We start from the raw sequence: 24,296 nt of genomic DNA on the forward strand, positions 1-24,296 counted from the left end.
ACCAATGTGGAAAATGAAGATCTTTCTAACAGCCATTGCCATATTGCTGGCCTGCTGCGCATGTATTCCGGATTTTCTTGCTTCTTTAACGGCCCATTTGGCGCTGAAGACTTTCGGCGGCACACCCAGTACATGGATGGACACACTGCGCCTGGTTTACATTGCAAAACTGCCTGCATGTCCATGTACACTATCACAAGCCGATAAGGACCAACGTTTTATCACGAGTAACTCTTTGATAGGTTATTTCCACGAGGGGGCAAGTAACTGCTTCCGTGCACCCTCCATATTGTCTCATTCATTATCTGGACAACAGTGTTGCTATGGAGATGATGGACAGTTGAGAATAGGCATGGAACAAAATGGCGGTACTGCTGACGCCTATTCACCTGATGGTATCACAAATATTCTGAAACATATATGGTACGATGTCTTACCTTGGGTAGCATTTTGTGACATGGGTAACGCTACAACTTGTAGCACGTACTACAATTACAGACCATCTGACGACTGTTTGGAGTACTACTTGCTTTAACCAAAAAACAAACAAAAATGATGTCAAAGGATGATTTTAGGCGGCATTTTAATTTTGATGATGTCATCATTTATGCAGCCGAACCAGAAGAAACACGTTGTGTGTGATTATTCCGATTTTCCTGATAATTATTCAGCTATAAAATGTTTCTAATGCTCTTTTAATGGTACAGGGATCACGACGTCAGCTCCTTCTCGTTCCCGGCCTCATTGTTTATGATAAATCTTTTCTTTTATATAGTCTAATTAGTCAATCGTGAATGTTTTAGTTTTTCCTTTAAATTCGTGTAAAGGAAGACCATTGTTGGATTACACCCAGTACTATTTATTTTTAACAGAATTTAAACGGTTAACACTTTATTTGAGACTATTGTCTTTTAATCTTTTTTTCTGTGTTTTTTTTTTTAGTGTGTGTCAGTCTACGTTGCCACAGAGCAGCGGATTTGTTGGTCAGTGTGTTTTATATATAAACGAAGATTAGTATCGGATGTGTAATGGTTCATTTTCAAAACAAACATAAACAAAAACAAACCTTAAAAGTGATGTAGCAATACAACCTGAATTCTCAGAGCATTCAGAGCAACAGTCTACAACCGATCATAATCTGTCTTTGCGCCTTAACTCTTTATTAAAAGTCTTTGAAAATGTTGCCGAATATCTCGTTGAAAGACACACGTTCTAGCGAAAGGAGTGACCCTTGTTGCATGCTATCACGGCAATCATCACCGGTAACATAACAGAGGATTATTGGAAGATAAGAAGAAAATGTTCCAAGAAAGACGCAAGAAAAATGCGCATTGTTCCCTTTTGTTTAGGAGGGGGGGGGGGGGGTATACTGTTATTTGTTTTGCGTTGTTTATTTGCGTGCGGACGCCCACACTCACATATACAAGTTGGTTGAAGCAAACACTGTATATATATGGCCAATACTATCATAAGACGTTACTTGTACATCCTTTTGAATGTCATGCATATATAGTTAGGATCCCATCCTACCGAGATGTTATATATGAGACTAAACATTAATAAATCAGTCAATCAACACGAACATTTTCGATATATTAATATTTCGATCATACATGATTTTAACATGTCGACTCTCAATCTCATAAAAAGCGACGAAGATGGATGTGTCGACTATCTTTCAATTTTTTGGGATAATGTTAACCACGTGATCTATTTCAACATAGATATATTCCGTACACATTTGAAGGGGAGGGGTGGGGTGGGGGTGGTAGGAGTGTATATTGATGGATTTGCAGGGGTAATATCACAACTAAAGTAGCCTGTATAGGAAGGGAGTGACTATCTTCACTGTCGATGACTCGATGTCTGTGGAATGCAGATTCTACTATTTGGAGAGCTCGTTGATGATGGCTTAGTAAACTCTTCAGGCAATGCATCTCTTAAGGATGAGATTCCGCCTCAAGTTCTGCATGTGCACGGGGAAGGGAGGTGAACTTATTGAGGTCTATTCTTTAAGTTTGGTTATACCATGGTAAGTTTAGTAAAAAGGCATGCATCTGATCACGTACCACTGGCACACTATACGTATATCGATGTATACCAGTTTGTCTGCGTTATACATAATGTTTGCTTATCTATTCCTCATCTCTTGTGGAACTTGCATTTACCATTTTCAAGTGTTCACAAATACAGTATTCAAATTGAGTTAGATGTTATTAAGCAAACATTGATGTTACAAAGGGCATTCGAGTTTATCTCACACAGAAATACCATTTCCTGATAAGGCTGATAGCACGCATACATCAATGTGTGTATTACATACATTTCCACCAGACATAGGTTCAATGCAATTAGTCAATAGTCTAAGAGGCTGTTCGCCGTCTACACAAGTATCTATATTCTCTCAGGGTTAAAGATTGTGGGACGATATGAAGGAGGGGGTAGAGCGAGAGAGAGAGAGGGGGGGGAGTTTTATTAATTTACTGTACTACTGATCGACGGAGGTAAAATCAGCTTATGCATGTTAGACTCGACAAGGAGAGGGATACATAGTGCATGAATGGGAAGGGCGGGAAGGAAGGGGGGGGGGTTGTCTCTACATAGTTTAACCATTAAATTAACTTTGGCAATTAGTTATGTGACGATCCAAACAGACTATATTTACCGATTATTTCATATGCTATATATGAAATTATGCTGTATATATATACATAAACATATATATATATATATATATATATATATATATATGTATATGTATATATATATATGTGTGTATATGTATATATATATCTATTAAAGTGTGTGCGGTTGTAAAGGTAGGTGTACCCACCCCTCCACCCCTGGATTCACGCCTGGAGAATAAACAGAAGCAACAGATAGATGCAAGTTTGTGATAATCGTAAACTGGTCGTTATTATTCCTGAAATGATTAATTAGTTGATTTTATGACACGTCACATGTCTACATGTTACAAAAAAATCCAATTAGTTATAGAATATAAAGTACCGCATGTCAGTATTTGAATACATGATTACAATATATGTGGCACAACATTACAGTCTCGGAATTCAAGAAATTAGAAGTGAAATAAAATGTTTTATTTTCATCACAAGTTGTGGCACGTCCGAAAGAGTGAGGCTGGTTACGAAGAAGAATTGAGCATGTAAAATAAGGGGGGAGAGGAGAGGAAGTGGGAGAGGAGAGGAGGAGCTTTGAGTGACGAAATTAGCATTTAAGAGAGGGGCGGGGCGGTTAGTGAAGAAAAAACATACCAACAAAAAGAATGGACTTATATAATACCTCAGAAAATAGAAACATGGGCAAAACAAAACAGCAGCGTAGAATGAATAAGTTGCATAATTAACGCCCATCAAAAGATATTATGCGTGACAAGATGTCTGATGTATTAATATTGGGTTAATGAAAGGAAATTATGAACTCACACAAGCTGAGACACTAAAGTGTGATACTTAGATTACCATGCTCATATCTAGAAACTAATGTGTTTGTGTGCAAGCACATGTATTAAAATATGCAACCACGTAAACGTGAATGCTAACGGCTAAAAATAGTCTAATTTCCTCACAAGGCTGTGCATTGAAACCCATCAGTATATGCGTCATGATCGGAACAAGCAATGTGGAAGAACGTTAGGAATAAGAGTATAGGCTGTTTATTGAACAACCCATCAGTATGTGCCTCATGATGGAACAACAATGTAGAAATAACGTTAGGATCAAGAGTATAGGCTGTGCATTGACTAACCCATCAGTATATGCGTCATGATCGGAACAAGCAATGTAGAAAGAACGTTAGGAATACGAGTATAGGCTGTGCATTGAACAACCCATCAGTACGTGCCTCATGATGGAACAAGCAATGTAGAAAGAACGTTAGGATCAAGATAAAAGGCTGTGCATTGAACAACCCATCAGTATATGCCTCGTGATGGAACAAGCAATGTAGAAAGAACGTTAGGATCAAGAGTATAGGCTGTGCATTGAACAACCCATCAGTATATGCCTCATGATGGAACAAGCAATGTAGAAAGAACGTTAGGATCAAGAGTATAGGCTGTGGATTGAACAACAACACATCAATATATGCCTCATGATGGAACAAGCAGGCATTGCACTTTTATCGCTAAATAATGTCAAGTTTTTTCGTCACTAGTTGTGACACGTCAAGAAAAGAATATTAATTGGTAGTGATATTAAATGTAAGTAAATATCGGCAATGTATACAGTCATCTTATCAAGTATGAAATAGTAAAAGCATGTGGCGTAGCAACAGGACCCGGTGCAGCAAACGGCAATAGGCCACAAAGGCGAGTCCACATTCAATGAATGTAAAAAATGTTTATTTTTAATTTCCTTTTATTTGGCACCTGTATATAGACGCCATGAGGACCCAAGCCCGGTGCGGTCGCACGGGCCTAGCTACGCCGCTGCACATGTTAATATGATTTTTTCATCACGATAAGATGTGACACGTCCAAGACATATATATGAATATCGTCGTAAATTTTGTTAACAAATGTTGAAATGCTAAAAGCTAACATTACATTATATCAATGAAAGTAGCATTCATAGCAATGTATTTATAAAACACTGAAACTTCGTAACTGGGAGGACCATACGTCCTACACATGCATGTTTCGTTTGTTCCATGCCGTGTGACAGAATATATGAAAATACTACAAAGTCAGCGTCCATATAACTGGCTAAGCTAAGCTATGTGTTTATGCATTCTGAGTACAACAGTATAGTTACAACTAAATGTTTATTTTTCCCCCTGTTTTAAGGAAAGAGAATTCACCCGAAATCAACGCAAAACGTTAGCTATAATTGTAGCCCTTACTTCTTGTAAGATAAGGGAATGAAGATAACGTAGAAACTAGGAATTGTGGGAGAGTGAATGCAGTTTCATTACTGCTTCCAGTCCCAAATATATGGAGGGAGAAGAGATAGACGGGGCGGGGCGGTAAAAGATACACTTCGCATTTCAAAATTGGTTCTTTTCTGTTATCTGCTATTAAACTTTGCCACAAAGGTAGCAGACGTTTGATTTATGAGAAAGACCACATGTTTTAATGTTACAAATTTGGCTCTTTCCTCAGTACTTTCATTCAAAATGGTTTCCCTGTTGTCAACAAGTAGTGCACTTAGACTTTTCCACAAAGGTAGCATACGCTTCATTTATGAGACAAAGCATATTCTTAAACGCAGCCCCCCCCCCCCCAAATGGAAAGCAAAATACTAGTTTCATAACAAACGGGGGCACTTGTAAGATATGAGAATTTGGACCCTTCAAGTGGTTTTTATTTACAGGACGTCCTTTAAATTTAATGAAAATGGGGAATTATCTGATTTTCACAAATGTGGGAAGATTTTTCGAGGACTTGCATTCGTTTCCTGCATTTCCCCAGGCTACGTTATTCTTAATGAAATCACATAACTGTAACAGATTCATAACAGATACTATCAATTAAGTTCACTAGTTCTGCCTCCTTACTATTAACTGATTTTTGTGTGGATTACAGAAGATCCACATGTTCCTTTGTGGCCACCGGTGACATTTACAGATGGAGGATTAAAGATGGCACGTCATCGAATGCGAGATTACCAATGTAGGGGAAGCAAGACCTCGTTGCTAGGAACTGGGTCTGTAATTTGAAATCCCACGGCTTTGCGAAGGTTGGATCGGATATTTTTTCTGATGTTCCGTCGATACTGATCAGAAATGGAGTATCCAGAATGTACAGACGAGGACAGTAACAGATGTCTTGGTTTCGGTTCAGTGATAGTTCATCCACATTAAGATTGCCATTCAGTGGTGCCTGATCAAAAGGCTTGGCAATGTGTGTAGTAGTTAAGCGAAACTTTGCGACACCCGTGGCGTAGCTGTGGACACGTGTTACTATGGACAGTATGACTGTGGAAGCGAAAATTAGTTTTAGAGGTAATTGTAGCATAGTTTGGTATTGTTTGCAACAAGCAAATTCGAGTTAGTAATGTTGACAAATATAAATTAGAGAATTTGTGTTTGAATTGACTGTGCATGTTTGTCAACGAATATGTATCCTCCATCTATCACTGTTGTTACTGATTTACAGCAATTTTAAACATGGCAAAGTCTAATCTTTTTTGCTTGGAGAAAGGAAATCATATTAATTGTTTCAAGTTTACCGGGTCTTTCAAATATAAAAGCAGTGCTTCAGTATACTTACAGGTAGTATTCTGCCTACAGAGTTCTGACAAGGAGACACGTTGTGGGCAGGTTGGACAACGATCTGTTAAGTGGATGGAAGAAGAGAAGGAGGTGAGAATAAAAAAACATATCGGAAGAGGAAGTACTGCCAATAAATTAGCATGCTAAATATCCAAGTTCAAAATTTTCACTTTTATTGTAAGATTTTCCGTCGGAGAACTGTCATTTAGACTAGTAAACAGCAATTGATTTAATTTTTAGAAACTGAAAACGCCTATAAGAAATATCATCAACAGTGATGATCAACAGTGTATAGTATAGTTTGAAAACGCCACGAAACCATGTTTGGTCCTACCAATGTAATTGAGAGCAAAAGAGTTTATTAATATGTAGTGTTTATGGAGTGTTCATCAGTTATGTCGATAAATAAATTAGGTTAGAAACTGATCATCGAAATGCTCAAACTTGTGCGTTTTGGATCTACTGAAAATGTGACTGTGTCACGGCGCCCTGTAACTCGGTAGAGTTGGTTTCTTGGGGGCAGTTAACATGGTAGGCTACTTACCGAAGCCTAGCTCCAAGAAGCTCCTCTCAAATAAATGATTAAAAAGTTCCGTTGACTTAAAGATGATTTATTTTCTCCGTCTCTCTTTAATATTCAATTAGAGCATTGTTTAATTTCTTCAAGATACTAATTAAAAACAACTTGATAAATTATACGGCTGCAACAATGATCCAGAGCACTGGCTGACAATTTCGACTAACTTTTCCAGACCCGCTTGCCTCTAAAGATAATTGCTCGACAAGTTGTAAGCATGGGCTTACACGTGATAGGACATCTGATCACTGATTGCTTCAATATTACATACTTCTGAACATCATTAATATTCATCACATCTATCGCAAAATGAACCAATCATAAGTGAGAAAGAAAGAAAGCAGCATTTGCTTCTAATCTTTTGTTTTCCTTTGTCTGAATTAACGGTCCCAAAACCAGACGTCTGGAAAAGCAGGCAAACAATTCCTTATGTATTTCTTTATATACGGTCGTGGGAACCAGGGGAAAGGTCAAGAGTGAAAAGGGGTTAATAGCCTTGCAGGTGTTTTATAAAACTCAAATGGGTATATGGTAATCCATATCACTTCATGACACTTTATCGTAAGTACAAACAAAGTCAAATTATTTATGAAGTGAGTCCATGTTATGCTTTTAAAAATGATGAAAGTATGAAAAAACGCATTAAACCATATATCTAAAATGTCTTTCTTTGTCTCGAAGTAATCCCTCTTCTTTGTTTTAATTATACGAAATAGTAACATTACTGTTGTTTGAAAATACATTCCATATGTAAGCTATATACTTACCCGGACAGGTTTGTGTACACTGATCTCTGGTCACGAAGTTGTTCTCATTACCTCCACAGCCACTGTAGTTGAACGGAACACATACCTTACTGCCAACGTCATAGGCCCATCGCGGGACGGATTTATCGCACGGTCCCTCAACATGTGGTACTAAACAAAAGTTTTCTAAAGGTAGAAAATAACAATTACTATAGTATCGTAAACGTATCATATATGACTGTATAATATAGGTTTGCAAAATGTGACTTCCTGCAACCCAATGGCGTAGAGGTCTAGGTCCAACCCGGAAACAATTACATCACCGGGCCCTCGATTATGAAAATGATAATACATTATTGTGTACCACCATGTTACCTTGGGACCCTAATCGACCCCGGGCTCCGGGCCTGTTGGGGACAATGTATATGACCCTCATTGCAAACCCCTTTCAAAACCCTTTCCCCATCTCCCACTCAATTTCCGTTACTCATCAATTCAATTACTCAAACATGAACGCTGCATAGAATCTTACTCAATTGAGCAAACATTCTACGTAGCATGCAGAACGTATTTTTGTGACTTATCAAACATCTCACATCGGATCCTACACGCTCTATGGCAGCTACCGTATATAATGCGGTAAACGACATATGTGCGGCACACATTTTTAACCAATGGTCTTTTATGAATGGTGCCGTCATATTAAAGTTTGTACCCGTCTGCTATGCAGGCTTCATAATAATGCACGACCATTCCACGAATTACAAAGAGAGCTAAAAACCTTTGAGAAGGATCATATCACTTACGCCGTAGGCAAATCTGTTGGCATTCAGACATTGCAGTAAACCCAGTACCCATTTGGAGTCCATATCCGAAAGGCGTCATTGCACAGTTGTCGCCGTTGAAGTAAACTTTACCATAATCGAGCTCGATATTCAGGTCCATTGATGTGTAGCTGTCAAGGGGCTTGCTTCTACATCTTCCACCTAAAGGACAAGACGGAAGAACAAAAATGATATAAAAATTGATGTAATAATAACAGTTGAGCTAACTTGGCATCCTGAAAGATACGATCGAAATTGACCTGAAGAATGGTATGTAGAGAGGTATAACCATGGAAGGGTTAAACGGTTGTGCATTTCATTCAATTTGATAACCAATTGTGTAAACAATTCCCTGTTCCTACAACATAATCTCATTCTTTCCTTTGTCCTTCAAATCCATGGGTTTTGTTTTAATGTAGCTGTAGGAACAGGGGAAGGGACCAAAGTCATGACACTTCACCAAGTTTAACCCGACCAATCACCACCTCTCCCCCATGCTTAATGATCCGGTAGGACAAAACTGAAGCGGAGAGGAGAGGAAAGCTGAAAAGAAAGAGGAGAGGAAAGAAAACAATAACGCGATACACACATATTTACTCACAGATTTCACAAGAACCGCGATGGAGCAATCGTAAATTACTTGAACCACCCTGTGCACAGACCCCGACTCCCAGATGACAAGATGACGGATAGGTCAATGCATTAGACCCGCAGACTCGGTCTTCCTCCTTGAGACTGCTGACGTCAGCACAGTCAGAAATCTCGAGACAGATACAGACGGCGGTGTTGCTGACAACATCACATTTTTGTCCGAAAGGGCAAGACGTTTGACTGCACAAATCTGTAGAGTCATGTGAAGCGTACTATGTTACTGTAGGATATTTTACAGAGGTGTACAACAGAAACGCTGAAAGTTTACGGTATTTAATATTTGGTTTGACTTTTGTATATTTTACTATTTTCTTCTTCGTCTTGTCATCAAATAATGTGAAACATTGGGTTATATTTTCGTTATGCCAGCAAAACCCGTCATGGACAGTGCTCAGAGAAATTTGAATGATTATGGGGAAGAAGATGGAAAGTCATTGGGCATTATATTGCGCCAAAACCCAAACAATGACAGCAACATCAGCATGACGTGGGCACCAGGGGGCAGGAGAAAGAGAGGGCGACCAAAAACAACATGGCGCAGGACAGTGGACAAAGAGAGAGAGAGAGGGCTGGTTGGCGATCCTGGAATGAGGCCAGAAACGCAGCGGCCGACCGAGATGAATGGAGACACTCTGTGGAGGCCTTATTTGCCTCTAGGCAAGAAGAAGACAGATGAGATGAGATGAGATGGGGAAGAAGGAAATATCGTAACGAAATGCAAATATCAATTGCCAGCATAATAAACACAGTAGATTTCAGAGGGCGGTCATAAAGGTGCAAAGACTGCGGAGAGGTTGAAGTATGGGGCTAACTTTTCCGCTGAAAAATCGGGCAAACTAGTACCAATAGTTGGTTATTGATCCCGATAAAACGGTGCGAATTTCCGATAAACCGCAGGATTTGTTCCCTCGCTCTGACCGAACCTCACCCATCATTTATCTGTAAATATAAATTTGGTAGGTTACCAATGCAAACTGGAGAACTTCCATTCCAATTTCCATTCGCGAGACATTCTATGCCCGCAGTTGATCCAGCTACAGAAAACCCTTCATTACACGAACAAGTCAATACAGAGCCAATGTTGTAAGAGTTGCCCGAGCATACACCGTTTGTTATATTTATGGGCACGCAGGCAGTTGCTGAAAATAAGAGAATGAGAGGTTATCGGTTTTTATCATAAAGGCGATCATATTCCATTATATGTATTAGGTAGTTTTCACAACCCACCAACACGTGTTATCATGTTATAACACAGATGCATATAAATGCGCAATATATGTCGAAAACGCTAATATAAGCAACTGTACAATTCGGTTCGGGTGTCACAACGTGATGTTGTCACACAACGTCAATGGGTATAGATCTATGCTTACTACAGGGAAGAGTCTTTCGAAAATACATCTTCATTTTGAGGACTTTTAAAAGAAATATTGAAATAACATCAGTATCTAGGTTATGAATCGATGTATTCATAAATGATATTTAGATGTATTTTATAGTTTTGCATCGCACGATTCTTCTCTTCTCCTGTTCTCAGCATGATAAAGTGTTATAATTGTGATTTTCAGTGTATCTCTGTTTCTTGTGATCAATTTTTAGTGATTATTTTCACATATTGGATGCCAACACATTTTGTCTCTACTCTCCTCGCTATTGTTAATATACATTGCTTGGCAGTGGGTTCATTACCCAATCAAAATCAAATGATATTGTGCTTTTCAGAGATAATCTGCAGTATATTTTGTCTTCTTAGTAAATTATACAATTACTAAAAATAAACTCCCATCTGAAAGTTGCATGTCGGACATGTTCGGGTTCGAACCAGTGACCTCTGCAACCCAGAAGTCACTGGTCCGAATCCCACTCTGGCTATAAATTGCTTTGTTCCTTTGTCTAACCTTTCGTAGTCATTTTCCAGTTATTCAATTAGTAATAATAATAATAATAATAATAATAATAATAATAAAAATAATAAAAATAAAAATAATAATAATAATAATAATAATAATAATAATAATAATAATAATAATAATAATAATAATAATAATAATAATAATAATAATAATAATAATAATAATAATAATAATAATAATAATAATAATAATAATAATAATAATAATAATAATAATAATAATAATAATAATAATAATAATAATAATAATAATAATAATAATAATAATAATAATAATAATAATAATAATAATAATAATAATAATAATAATAATAATAATAATAATCAGCAGTTATTTTAACGACGCTTAAGCGACCACAAATGTGGGAGAAACCCGCAAGGGCTTATGGATTACAACTTACACGTCGAGTGGTTTCCAATTCAACATTTTAACTCAAATTTGGAATCTTTTCAATTTAGAAAGTCATTTCATATAATAATTTACTTACAGTTACTCCACCTTTTATGACGTTCTTTACTTTACCATACTTTGAGACTCTCGTTATGCAGTTAACAAGTGTATTGTTCTACTCTTTCGAATAATTTCTGGAACATTTGTAACAATTACAATAGTTCCATCCAATGTATTCATTGATCGCTTTTGTATGTGGTAAAACAAAAACTAGCTCATATAAGGAGTTCTTATGCCTATCTGAAAAGTGTTGCCTTTAATTAAAGAGAGCAAATACCTCTACATGTTGGTATGGCGACGTCCCATTGCCCATTAGCCAAACAATTAAGCGTTTGGGATCCTCCAAGTTGGAAGCGAGAATTACAGGAGAAAGTAGCAACACTGGATCTGCCGATGGCTTTGGAAATAGCGACGTTACCGTTCAAGAGAACTGCAATATCTGGACAGGTTTCTAAGTAGTTGGATCAGGAAGGATAAATAGGTAATATAAAATCACATCCGACATATTGGAACAATTATGCGTCATAAAATTCTTGTCTACATCTGTCCAAATGCATTTACATGCGTATTTATAGTGTATTTGGCAATGGTATTGTATCAATGGTTTCACTACTTTACTGCGTTGTCTGTAATCTACAGACAGGCAAGGTTTATTTCTCTTTAGAAGGAAATTTTAAAAAATTATTTCTTTTCAACACATTGAAGTAATTTCATTTTTTTTTTATAACTGCTGATATCCATTTATATCCAAGCCATTGACGATACTTACATTTTTATTTTTTCAAACAGGCGTGAGTCCTGCTTTGGAAGTCCCGTGGGGCTGGTTGTTTCCCATTGTGCTAGATTTTTAACTATTTATCTAAATATATATGGTTATAAAGCTATATAGTCAGAGAAACATATGATGTACAAAAACATGTTTTAAAATATAAAACGTTTTATCTTACTTATCATTTTCACATGAACTGTTGCTTGCACAAGCTTAGTCCCACAAGAGTAGGAACCTTCGTAATCCTTTGTCATCTTTGGTAGACGTAATCGCAAACCTTTCTCAAATTTCCCTTCTTGATAGAAAGTGCTATAGAAAAGACAACAATAAGAGGATATCCATATTATTTATGATTAAAATAAAAAAGAAATGTGCCATTTTATTCGAAGAGATATCTTAATGTTACAATATTTTATATTTCACAATTTGATTTGATTCACTCATTTTATTGGCAACTCCCAGTTGAGAATCGTTTGCATTTCCGAATATAAAGAATTTCACTTCCAGTATTTGGTTTCTCGTCTCATTACAGAAATGACACCACAAAAAAGTCTACAGTGACTGAACTTACTGGCCGATTCGGAACTTGCAATTGCCGATCGGTTGGGCTTTTCAAAATAAAAACACAAACGTGGTGGTAGGCTAACTGACATTGATTTATGTTATTTGAGGAGATATGCTGATTAAGTGGAATATATAACTAAATCATCTCTAAAGTCTGAGGTGAAAAACCACAGGACTACAGCATCTGGCAAAGTTGACATTTATCCAAAGTCAAGTCAGAGTGTAGTTGTAAAGTTTCGAATGTATGAAAACAGTACAGATAAGTTATTCTTTTCTTTTAGATTGGCTGTATCATGTCATTTCTTCTTAAAGTACGATATTCAAGTTTAATTTTTTTTATAGATGGCTCTTTATGCATACCCATTTGCCAGTACGGTACCCTTAAAGTTCCATCCGAAGGAATATTTAGTCATCAAAACTTCCAAACTATATTTACTTTCAACCGCACAAGTTAGCAATATTTCTTCGCCTTCGTATTGGGTAAGAACGTCGTTGTCATGCACTCTCGGATCCGTTACCATGGTTACAGTGATAACTGAAAATAAAGTGGTAATAACAAAATGTGCGAAAAAAGAAAGAAATTGAAAGAAAAATACAAAAGTCTTCATTTTGTAATTAAAAAGTGTTTATCCGCATCTTAAAGTCATATGTCTCACTGCCTCTCGATGTTCGTACCTCTCTAGATTGACCCATTTTTCGTCCAACCTCTGACCAAACTTTCTAATTTCTCGTCATTACTTATCGAAGGTTATGCAATAGTCCTCTTTACCTGTCTCAATTACTTACTTGGTAAACAAATTGATTGACCCGTTTCAAGCAACCATTGTCCCCTATCGCAGTAACATGTATGACTTCCAAACAGCTGGTAACCGTCGTTGCATTGGAAATTAACAGAATCCCCGTGATATATTCCGTCAGCAATATCCGCATTATGTAATATGTAACCATTCTCCAAGGCGCTGATGTCGCTGCATCTTCCTGTTAAAAATATGAAACGAGGAGAATTGACTAGGACAAAGGTACACATACATATATGGTTTTATGTAACTCTTTAAAACTACACAGGTAAACATTCGAGGTGAGAGTGGGCGAGAGGGGGGGGGGGGGTGACATGAAATCGCTGAAATCGACTCTAATGTAAAGGGGTCTTAGGTCCTCCCAAATAAATTAAAGTACAATTTTAGACGTGAAATGGTGCATTCTTATTCATTTTGAGACTATAAATAACCGGTTATTCAATGAAGTCTACACGGACGGTGCTAATACTCTTGAATTTTGAACAAGCAAAACTCCCTGGCTGAACCTCAATATCAGCAATACAAATGTAAAACAATAAAGAAATAAATATTTTTGTTCCATCGTTGAAACGCTATAATTTTTCGTTTGAAACTATCGGAGTTCATAGCGTTTACAATCACAGAATTTATATCAACATTGAAAGAAGAGAAACCCAATATGTTACAATTTAATATCAGTATTTCACAGCTAATATGAATATGTTACACTTGCTGATGCTGTAATTACCTGAGACAGTGATACTTTTCTTGTGCACGTATGGCGTTCCATAATTTACTCAGTTATTATTTGAGAGATTAGTCAAGATCATTGCAATGATTGGTAGCAGAAGAACCTTACGTAATAGCTTAACAAACGGATTCTTATTCATATTGAATTTCTGTGACATAAAGTGAGTGCCGGTTATGTAGTGTAAACGTACGAAGAATCTTAACATCAAGGATCTGTACAGTGTTGCCCGCCTCGGTTTTACAAGCATATTGTCCAACATCTTCCATAGTAAAATTTTGAATCCAAAGGTTTGTTCCATTGTTGCCACCCTGAGGCAAAGAAGACAAAAGAATATATATAATAAAGAAGAAAGAAAAAGGAAACTAATAGACGGTATGAAAATACACCAACATTTACGTGGTCTATTTTGCGCAACCATCTTTTTCTAAACTGGGTGGTGGTGGGCAAACATGTTAAGTCTTCAAATGAAGAGGTCTCAGAGGGTCCCTCCCCGTTTGAGTTATTATGTAGAATGTAGGGTTTGTAATGCAAAATGGTGCTATACTTTGCCAAGTTTGAAACAACTTTGAAGACGTGTCTCGACTGTTTAGGTTGTAACGCCTCCACATATATTAATTATATCATATATAATTATATCAGCCCGTTAGAGGAGGGAAGGTTCTGAGTACCTCTGATTTTCATAATTGTATAGGGCGTGGTTGCACCCTGGTCAATGGTTTATATTAAACTGTTTCGTAAATAATGAGAAAAACACAATGATCAATCTTGTAAATGAAAATAGTATGACTCTCTTTGAGGTAATATTAAACAGAAGCAAATTATTATAATAGCCATAAACAATTCCCTTTTCCATGCCAGCTTTTCTTTGTTTTAAAAGGTTTTCAATGACGCAGCCTTGGTGTTAATGCATTTACTACTATGGCTGTTTCCTTTTATTTTGTTTTCTTATGTATCACACTGAATGTAAATAACGAAGAACAAAAATAAAAAAGATCTCATTTTGATGGTAAATTTTGGGGGAATTTTACCCAATTAAACCTTCACCGATGTTGTACAAACTATACAATATACAATCGATAGAACTATGGAGCTACCATTTAGACCAAATTGAGACATCCTCCTATGTACAAAGGTGTTATTATAATCCAAAAACAGACAACTATTTAATGATTTATTTTAAAGATTCCCATTTGAGACAGAACATTTCGTCGCCCAAACTTATGTGTATTAAGCTCAACAGAACAGGAGCGAAGTTATTCAAAAGTTTGGCAATTTCTTTCATCATTTGTAATACAATAGTATATCAAACTGTGAACTGAAAAGTAAATTGGCAGAATATTTCATTCTGAGTTCTCCATTGAGCCATCCTTTAAGAGATTTTGAAGAGAAAAAATGTAGTACTGAAAAATAATTACTCCTAGTTTTTCGAATGTTGTTGTTGACGAAGAGCCATCGATAGTACAGGAGAGATCCACCTCGTCACCTTCTCTGACCAACACAGTCGCATGCTCCAGATTCCGCATGGTAATTTCGTCTCTGATGGATACTTTACCGAAAAGAAAAATGATCAAATTAACCTGTTAAATACAGTATTTGGCTTAATAAAGCAACGAACTATTTAAAGAGTTGCTGCATGTTTTACTTGAGTTCATATATATTATTTATGCTTTGTTTTTGTTTTTTAACTAATAATTAGAAAAAAATCTGGCAAATTTCAATACAAAGTAAACGATTATTTTTTCAGATGTTATGTTTAACAATTTGCAACAAAATGACAAATTCCTTGAATCTAATAAGTAAGGAATTCAACTTTTTACTGCAAAGCAACATAATGATTCTTAATCAATGTCATCAATTTAACAATTCACAGGAAACTGAGAATTGACCATTTAGTATATTCCACCAATTCAACATTTCCCAACAAAATGCTGAATTACCCTCAGAAAGTCATCAGTTCAACAATATTTTAGCAAACTGATGAATTCATCATCGAATAAATCTCGTGGAATCAACATTTGGCAACAAAAAGAATTGTTACGCTCGCATCAAACATGTCATCATTTCAGCATTTTGCAAAAACATCATGAATGACAGCAAATTGCAGAGAAAGATCTTAACATGCCAACGGCAGCTTAAAGTTTCAATATAACAGATAGAAAACATTGAGCTTTTCTTCTTTTCTTACCTGAAGAATTCCTGTGGCACGCCGGCTGTTTGTTATCTGTATAAGTCCATATTGCATCCCTACAGAACATCTTTTCGTTACCGATTCTTTCAAATCCTATGTTACAGGATACCGTTAAGACACCGGTTAAATTTTCCAGTGTTTCGTAAGTTCTTTCAATCAACACAGAATGCAGCACAGAGGGAAGATGCATTTCGCAGTTATCTAAAGAAAACATGGATAAGTGGTTGAGATCGATATAAGAATTAAAACTTTAGGATTTTTGTTTATTTGTTTAGAAGCAAAATGCATACAATTTTGATCCATTTATCACTTCTTGACAATGAAATTTGGTTGAATTGTTGTAACTTTCCTTTGCTTTGGGATAGAATTCTCCCAAATCAGGGAATATTTACCAAAATTTCTTAGAGTGAATAATCATTATGTCTTCAACGGATTTCACTCCCTTTTTTTCTCCAGTTTGTTTTTGCTCTTTAAGTTGATAGATTACATTATCTAAAGGTCTGAAAGTTGTATTTCGCCTGTATTTCGTTGTATTTTGAATCCTGTGTTCAAGTACCTCATCTGATGCTATTGTATTTTAATATACTGGTAAAATGGATATGCTAGTATAGCAATATTAATTAAACCTACTTGTAGTCAAAATAGTTTCGTTTTGCGATTGAAAATAATCAATAGCAACACTCATTACTGAAACAATTACGATGATGAATAAATTACCTATCAAACACGTTGGTTTTGGTCCAGACCAGGTACCGTTCGTTCTGCACCCTATTGTAGAGGTACCGGAGATGTGGTAACCCTCGTTGCATTCGAAGTTGACAAAGTCCCCTACCAGCATGTTACCGTCACTAGGATGTCTAATACCGTTGCGTATCTGACCTAAGTCTTGACACCAGGCTGGAAGGAGATGTTATCAATTAGTACGGATTTATTTAATGATCTTAACCTATGTAATATTTATTTATAAACTAATCTGGTATTCAAAGTGTTGTTGCTTCGTTACCCCAAACTATTACCTTCATTATCTTGGCGATCCTCCAGTGACGGATGTTGTTGCCTGTGGAACTGGGCTACTTGAGGAGGTTTCTCCCTCCCCCTGTGAGAAGGTGTCATACGGTAAGAGTTGATGAGTTGCAAAATGGTATTTTAGTTTGCAACATTGGAGTACTTTATTTCTAAACTGTGTCCACTTTTTATCCACAAAATGAATATCACCATCTGCTCTTTTTCTACTTCCCATTATTTTGGTGAGCCTCCACACATTTCGGCGATGCTAAAAAGGGTCACCATACCTACTTTGAATTTCAGAGTAATTCATGACACGCAATGACACCGAGTATGGGAGGATGTCTTCAATATATTCTGTGCTTTCGTGTCATGTATCGGAGCATTTGTACAGTTGTACTGATAGGGTGAGTAATATCCTTTATCATGATTCAATTAGATTGAGGTTAGAAACTGCACGTGCTCTCAGTGAGACGACACCCTCCCAATGGATTAGCCAAGCAAAATTGGTCCCAACCGACTGACTGTAGCATTAAATCTATAAAGAGCTTATCACATTAAGAAAGTGGCAGGGAGTCAGCGACTGATCAAATTGTTATATATATACTGTGTCCTTAACCTTTATGGAAGGTTTAAATTGTTGCGTTAAAAGCAATAACATTTGTTGACCTGTGAGTCTTCAGATAAATAATGACAGCAATGTATGAGTGTTCAAGTTGTGATGTGCACAGTCAAAATTTAATACTCTAGCCATGTTTATGTTTCGATAGAACTCATTCCTGAATGTGATACAAAGCAACAAAGCAAGGTCGGTGGGAATTTTTGCAATGTTATAGCGGCATGTGAAAAAAAAATCATAGAATTAAAAATAACTTTCAATCCTTTCCATGATTGCGGTTTAACATTAAGGTCACCCTTACCGTGAATTTGTTTAACAGTTTGGAATTTTAGATTATTTTGAAAATGTTTGAATTTTTCCTTCTTGTGAGAGACACTCCAGTTATTTATATCATTAATGTTGATACGTTTTGAGGAGTTTTTCGGAGGGGTTTATTTAGACCTTTAGGAGGAGATATGTTAACAAAGAGGAATGTGTTTACATTATATGTATGAGGTGATTGAAATGTAGCATTATATGGTATGCAAGATTTTGAAAGTTTTGAAACATTCACTTCCTTTTATTTAATATTCACAGGCGCGCGGAAGCATGAGACATACCTCCAGAAATATGACATATCGTCCATCATCACCCAAATCAAAGACATAGTTATATATTGCCTACATTTGCATCTTCCACGCAAACCAAATAGCACCTTTTTGGATGGGAGATATGATATCGGGAAGGATTCTATAAGGTGAGGGGGGGATACGATGTATTTTTCTCAATCAGTCTTTTACCAGCCTTTACGAAAATTATATGATGGTGTGAGGGCGAGTCAGAGAGATGACAGAGCGAGATAGGGGAAGGATAAGGGAGGGTGAAGGGGAGTTAGAAAACAGAGCAGTCGGAAACTATAGACATTGCGATACTTCTGATGGTCATAATTTCCATAGTGTAAAAACACCAGCCTGGTAACATTGCATGACATATAACAAGATTCCTCACCACGAACTTCAAGGGATATATTAACGAATTTGCCCGAGTCTCCTCGGACTACACACGAATAGTTGCCAGACATGGACCTCCGTAGGGGCTGTAGGCTAAATTTGTACCAGTCGTTTCCTGAAAGAGAAACAGAGGTTATTGCATACCATTGATAGCGAAAAATGTGCAAATTCATCAGATGTATATTGCTGTTCCTATATTACTATTATTTCGTTTTTGGTAGGGAGGGGCTTGCAATAAACCCCCCTCGTAGCTACGTGTTGAAGGGTATAATCCTTCCGTCACCCTAACAAACAGATGGTTGGAAATAATGGTGGCAATTGTTAGCTCGCTGAATATTTCAACCTGCTATGTTGTTGACCTTCAAATGCAAAAAATGGGAGCAAGTCACTGAATTGAAAATCTTCCAGCCGAATATGTACCCACCTGGTTCTCTCGTTCCAGATAGGTGATTGCTTCCTAAGTTGAAATACCACCTAGGTCTTTTATACGTAGGTACTTTGCAAGACATTTCGAGGAATCTATCTCCTTCGTAGGCTATAACTTTTTCGTTTATCATAGTAAAGTTATTAGATACACGAATCTGGTAATCGTGTTGACCACTTGTATCTGAGGAAATTAAAGAAAAAACACAAGTAGCAAAATATGAATGTATTGTCCCTCTATTTCCGTTCAGGTTTTACAGAAACACTTGTTCAACACCTGTAGTGGTAAAGCTATCAATTATAGTAAGTTACTCTCTTAAAGCGTTTTGAATAAAGAGAGAGCCACAGCCGTCGGTAAATGTATGTGTTAGAGGAAGTATTTATGTGAAGACATTTCTCTTTTTTTCTAACACCAGCGCTAAAAGGGATTAAAATATTGGAGTTTACTTTAAAATAAAAAAAGACAAGACACTTGTCCACTCATGTCTTACCCAGAATACACTGTGGAAAGTCCCCCTCCGTCCATTGTCCATCTTGACAAACGAATCTGTTTGTACCTATCATCCTGTAACCTTCTTTACACACATAAATGACGTAACCGCCATGGTGTCGGTGATGCGACGAATTTACTCTAGTGGCATCTCTTGGTGTAGGTTGAAGTTCCCTGCACTTAACTAATGGCAAAGATGGCAAAGAAGATGTTTGAGGGAGGGGAAGGTATGTGGAAAAGGTAAATAGAAAGGAAAAAAGAAAACGCTCGTTAATAAGTAATTGACGCATGATGTGAAGTTCGGGTTCAATTATAACGATGAACCGATTGTGAGCACAAGCAAATGAATGAAACACGAATCAGGTCTCCTTCTCTCGTCTTTTGTCCCCTCCAACAAATTAATCTCATTGCTTACATTTGCAAGAAGGCTCTGTTCCACTCAGTCGGTTTTCGTGTGAGCAACTCCTGACAGCGTCACCATCCAGGGTCGTCGTGGAACGATCGGTACATTTATATTGTACAGTCTGGTTATAATTTAAGTAATCTCTATCCGGTTCTTCAAAGTATCTTAGCCGTCCAGTTGGTTGAGAAAGTGGACATCTAATTGCTACATTTGGCAAAAAAGAAAAAAGAAAAAAGGAAAAAATTAAACCCCAGAAGAGACTATCAGTTGATATTTGAAATAGCATGAGCTATAAGATATGATGCGCTTGTATTTTGGGTTTCTACGTTACAATGTGAAGGAGAAAAAAGTTTCAATTCGTTTTGTTGTGTGATGCCAGATGTTTAAGCAAACAACAACATCAATGTTGTAACAAATATGCCGGTCATTGCCAGTCATAGCATCCTGGAGTGTAGCTGTTTTCAGACAATGTACAGTTATCTGTATACGATATACATTTCAGTGATGATACCAGAACCTTTATGGGAGTCGGGCGGGACAGTGGTAAGTGAGTTGGGGGCGTACCTGTACAATTTGGAACGCCTCCACATGACCACTGGCTGTCAGTTTGACATGTGCAATGGATAGGGCCTGGTGTTTTTAGGAAGAAACCTTCAACACAAGCGAATGTCACAACGTCGTGGACAATGTAATTACCGGTCCCACTTCGTTGAATCGTCAAATTAGTTCCAGGCACAAGTGGTGGGCAGTTGTTTGCTGTAATGAAATTATTCTCTTAAATAAATGAAAATGTTATTTTAAGATGTAAGAAAAATACATAGAAGAATGTAAATAACATCATACTGGTAAAATGCCTTCAAATTCTACCATTTCATTTTCAGATAAAGTCATTTAAATCTTTTTCAAAGTGTACTATCTCAGGGTGTTTTTGTTTTTGTTTTCTTCAATATTTGAATTAGAGATAAAGGAATAGTTTGAAAAGTTCACTAGAAATGTCAAGATTAAATTTCCTTTCACAGGCCAAAGGAGATATCCCCTGAAATGTCTTTTTAAGTGTAATAATGTACTCGGTCGGAACAACGGCTTGCGGGCGCTTTGTAGGGAGGGATTCAGTGACTCACGGTCATTGCTTGTTAAAAGTAGCTCTTAAAAGTGTCACAACAAACTTGCCTTCTTTTGGCTTATAAGTAAATTTACGGTAACACTTGCGACATCTTAAAGTATATGCAAACTTGCACTACGATATATACACTCCGTCAAAAGTTCATAACTAAATAGAAATATGACCATACTTTCTGAATGTGACGAGTTTTAAAAGTCCTTGATACCAATTCCGTTCTCATAGATAAGTATACCCATTACCAGCCCCCCCCCCCTAACAACCCCCAAACAAAGCTTGTTCGTTGCAAATGTCAGCAGGATAAGTCTCTTTATACATTGAAAAAGCTCTAGAAAAACTTAAAGCTTTACACCAAACATGTAAGGCGCCACTGTCTGATGCATAGCAAAGAAGATGAAAAAAAATTCAAAAAACGATGCAGTTATATTGAAGATTCGTCTCAATTCCCTGACTGATATAACCTCACCTAAACAAGACGGATTGCTGCCGCTCCAAGTTCGATTTCCTAAACAGGTACGGGTAGATGTGCCTTGTAATGTGTAACCAGCTGTACATTCGTAATAGACAGTAGCGGAAACGGAATAATCTAGGCCGATTTGAATCAAATTTTCTGATCTTCCTGGCGGATCACAAGTTGGTACTGAAAAGGACAGAGTAGAACGTTAAAAGTGACTTATGCAAGAGAGTCAAGATTTTAAAGATATTGTAACTTTTACACTCTGGTTGGGAGACAGTTTCATCATTCCTACAATCACACCATATCATAATAACACCTGGCGTGTTTTTACATGGCATTGGAGGTTGATGTAGTTAACCACACCGATACGGTTCGCCTCAGCAGGGAACGGCTGTGGATGCAACGATTCTTCCCCATGGTCTCAACATCCAAGAATGGAATGACTAAACACCATCGGTAACCTCACTCACTTTACCCATACTTCTCTCCCTCTATCTCTCTTTCCTCACACTCCTCTATTCATCACAATTCCGTCCCATCCTCGATACTCAACTGTTATTTTCTTCCTACTTCACCATTTTCCTGCTCCCCTTTCACCTATATACTTACTATTCAACCCACATTGCTACATCGTTCTGCGTAGTTCAACTCCATATTACATACATACAGGCCTTTCATGATATAAGCGGTTTCATCTCATTTGCTCAGTCTATGCTAACTCTATTCATTGTTCATTGGTCCAATTTAGCTGTCTAGTGTTCAATGTGTGCTTTCTGTTTTCTGTTTCACAGTTTGCCTTTGAAGAAGATCCTGCTCGGATCAAAACGTCAAGCCCTTTATACCATTTAACACCCCGAGCAGTTATGATGGCGAGCAATACTTCCAGATTGTTTTCAAACTTAGATGGAAAGCTCTATAGGTATTGTATACTCCTCTCCGTCATGTAGCTCATCGTCTGACTAAAGCTAATGATTATGTGATCTCAATATAACAAAGACTTACGAAGACATTGCCCTCTAATACGAGACCAAGAACCATCTTCGCTACAAACGATTTCCCCGTCTCCTTCAAGGCTATAACCTTCGTTACAAGTGTAAGTTACTTTAGCTACATTTCTGCTCCAGGAGGCGTGATCCATGGACGGCGGATCCTGGCAAGTTATGTTATCTGTAAAGTGGACAAAAAACACCGTACAATGTTGTTTACTACAGGAAAGCAGCGGTATTATCACGCAACGCAGTGACGTGCATAGGATTCTAATGGTGGCAGTGGTCATGGTGGTGTGTGTGGGGGGGGGGGTGGGGGGATAAGAAACTTCTCGTGACTGATTTAGATGAGGGCATGAACCTTTTATGGACGGGCTGTAGACCGGTCAGAATTGTTGCGCAGGAGGGCTGCTTGGACGTTAATAAGTGAAATTGTGCTTCTGATGCATATTCAGACTACAGCTAAGGTCATTGAGGCGGAGTGAGGCGGTTCACGTGCTATTTTAAAAACAAACCCAAAACTGTTAATATCATATCAGATGATCAAAAGAGAACCTTTGAATGACATTTAATACCATCTTTCGTTTGACAATTGTTTCTTTTATTGCGGAGTAAACATGTTATCGGAGGCCATGAGTATAGAGCTACTCTTTTCCTATATTGACTTTTAGTATTGTGTGGAAGGAACTTAGCTGATAGACTGTGTTTTACACTAAATAGTACAGCCACTTTCATTCTTGAGCACCTGGTTTAAAGATTGATTTCCCACAAATCTTTAACGTGGTTCAGAAATACCGCTTGGACATATTAAAGCATTGTTTCGTAACAGACTGCAATATATCACATTCATTTTGGGTCTTTAAAGGCATCTTTTAATTTGACATTTCCTTCGTTTCGGAGGAGCTGATGTACATCGAGTTTTGCGTTTGCCTAACGAAATCAGCACAAAGTAGGACCTATTGGTAGTTTAAGTACTATAGGTACCTGACCAATTTGCCCCATATTCTGTACATTCGTAGTGTGTGATATTCTCACTTAAAAATCTGTTAAACGTTTTCGAAGAGCTCTTTTCGTGGTCAAGAATATACACATTTGAGGTTTTGAACAATCCTTTAATTATGTGCAAAATATGACGTGGTGTGTTATCAAATATTCTTATTTAAGGCCTTAATAAGTTAAACCTTAATTACAAGCTCACATATATCATTTGAATAATGTGATGTTACACTTTTCAAAGTGGACAATAAAATACTCCGGAGACTACAACCCTGGGGTCAGTATTCTTGAGACGAAGATTGTAAAACAAAGGGAAACCATAACAGAAAATTAGGCAATCACTCTCTTTACATCATCGATGTGTA

General features: G+C 37.2%; 2 protein-coding genes across 4 annotated transcripts in view; one reads left to right on the forward strand and one right to left on the reverse strand.

Moving 5' to 3' along the window:
- LOC139963660 (serum paraoxonase/arylesterase 2-like) overlaps positions 1-24,296 on the forward strand; it is a 121,940-nt gene that overhangs the window by 8,235 nt on the left and 89,409 nt on the right. For 2 of the 3 annotated variants that reach the window (XM_071964669.1, XM_071964667.1), the window contains one exon: positions 1-5,247. The exons of the other annotated variant lie outside the window; for it this stretch is intronic. The gene's annotated coding sequence lies outside the window, so the exon portion shown is untranslated. Of the gene's footprint in view, positions 5,248-24,296 lie in introns of those variants that run through there. 3 annotated transcript variants of the gene reach the window in all.
- Positions 3,733-24,296, reverse strand: part of LOC139963656 (complement receptor type 2-like) — a 26,470-nt gene continuing 5,906 nt past the window's right edge. The window contains exons 4-24 of the mRNA XM_071964659.1: positions 22,952-23,116; positions 21,959-22,132; positions 20,937-21,128; positions 20,385-20,576; positions 19,971-20,153; positions 19,481-19,663; positions 19,055-19,171; positions 17,161-17,340; positions 16,441-16,644; positions 15,671-15,801; positions 14,446-14,563; positions 13,515-13,706; positions 13,089-13,263; positions 12,343-12,473; positions 11,673-11,846; positions 9,998-10,171; positions 8,983-9,222; positions 8,364-8,543; positions 7,579-7,743; positions 6,233-6,295; positions 3,733-5,937 (exon numbers count right to left, since the gene is read on the reverse strand). Of these exons, the coding sequence (XP_071820760.1) occupies positions 5,582-5,937; positions 6,233-6,295; positions 7,579-7,743; positions 8,364-8,543; positions 8,983-9,222; positions 9,998-10,171; positions 11,673-11,846; positions 12,343-12,473; positions 13,089-13,263; positions 13,515-13,706; positions 14,446-14,563; positions 15,671-15,801; positions 16,441-16,644; positions 17,161-17,340; positions 19,055-19,171; positions 19,481-19,663; positions 19,971-20,153; positions 20,385-20,576; positions 20,937-21,128; positions 21,959-22,132; positions 22,952-23,116 (3,689 nt within the window). The 3' untranslated portion in view covers positions 3,733-5,581. The remainder of the gene's footprint in view (positions 5,938-6,232; positions 6,296-7,578; positions 7,744-8,363; positions 8,544-8,982; positions 9,223-9,997; positions 10,172-11,672; positions 11,847-12,342; positions 12,474-13,088; positions 13,264-13,514; positions 13,707-14,445; positions 14,564-15,670; positions 15,802-16,440; positions 16,645-17,160; positions 17,341-19,054; positions 19,172-19,480; positions 19,664-19,970; positions 20,154-20,384; positions 20,577-20,936; positions 21,129-21,958; positions 22,133-22,951; positions 23,117-24,296) is intronic.

The sequence above is a fragment of the Apostichopus japonicus genome, chromosome 22 (genome assembly GCF_037975245.1).
Source record: "Apostichopus japonicus isolate 1M-3 chromosome 22, ASM3797524v1, whole genome shotgun sequence".
In the NCBI taxonomy this organism is placed as follows: Eukaryota; Metazoa; Echinodermata; class Holothuroidea; order Aspidochirotida; family Stichopodidae; genus Apostichopus; species Apostichopus japonicus.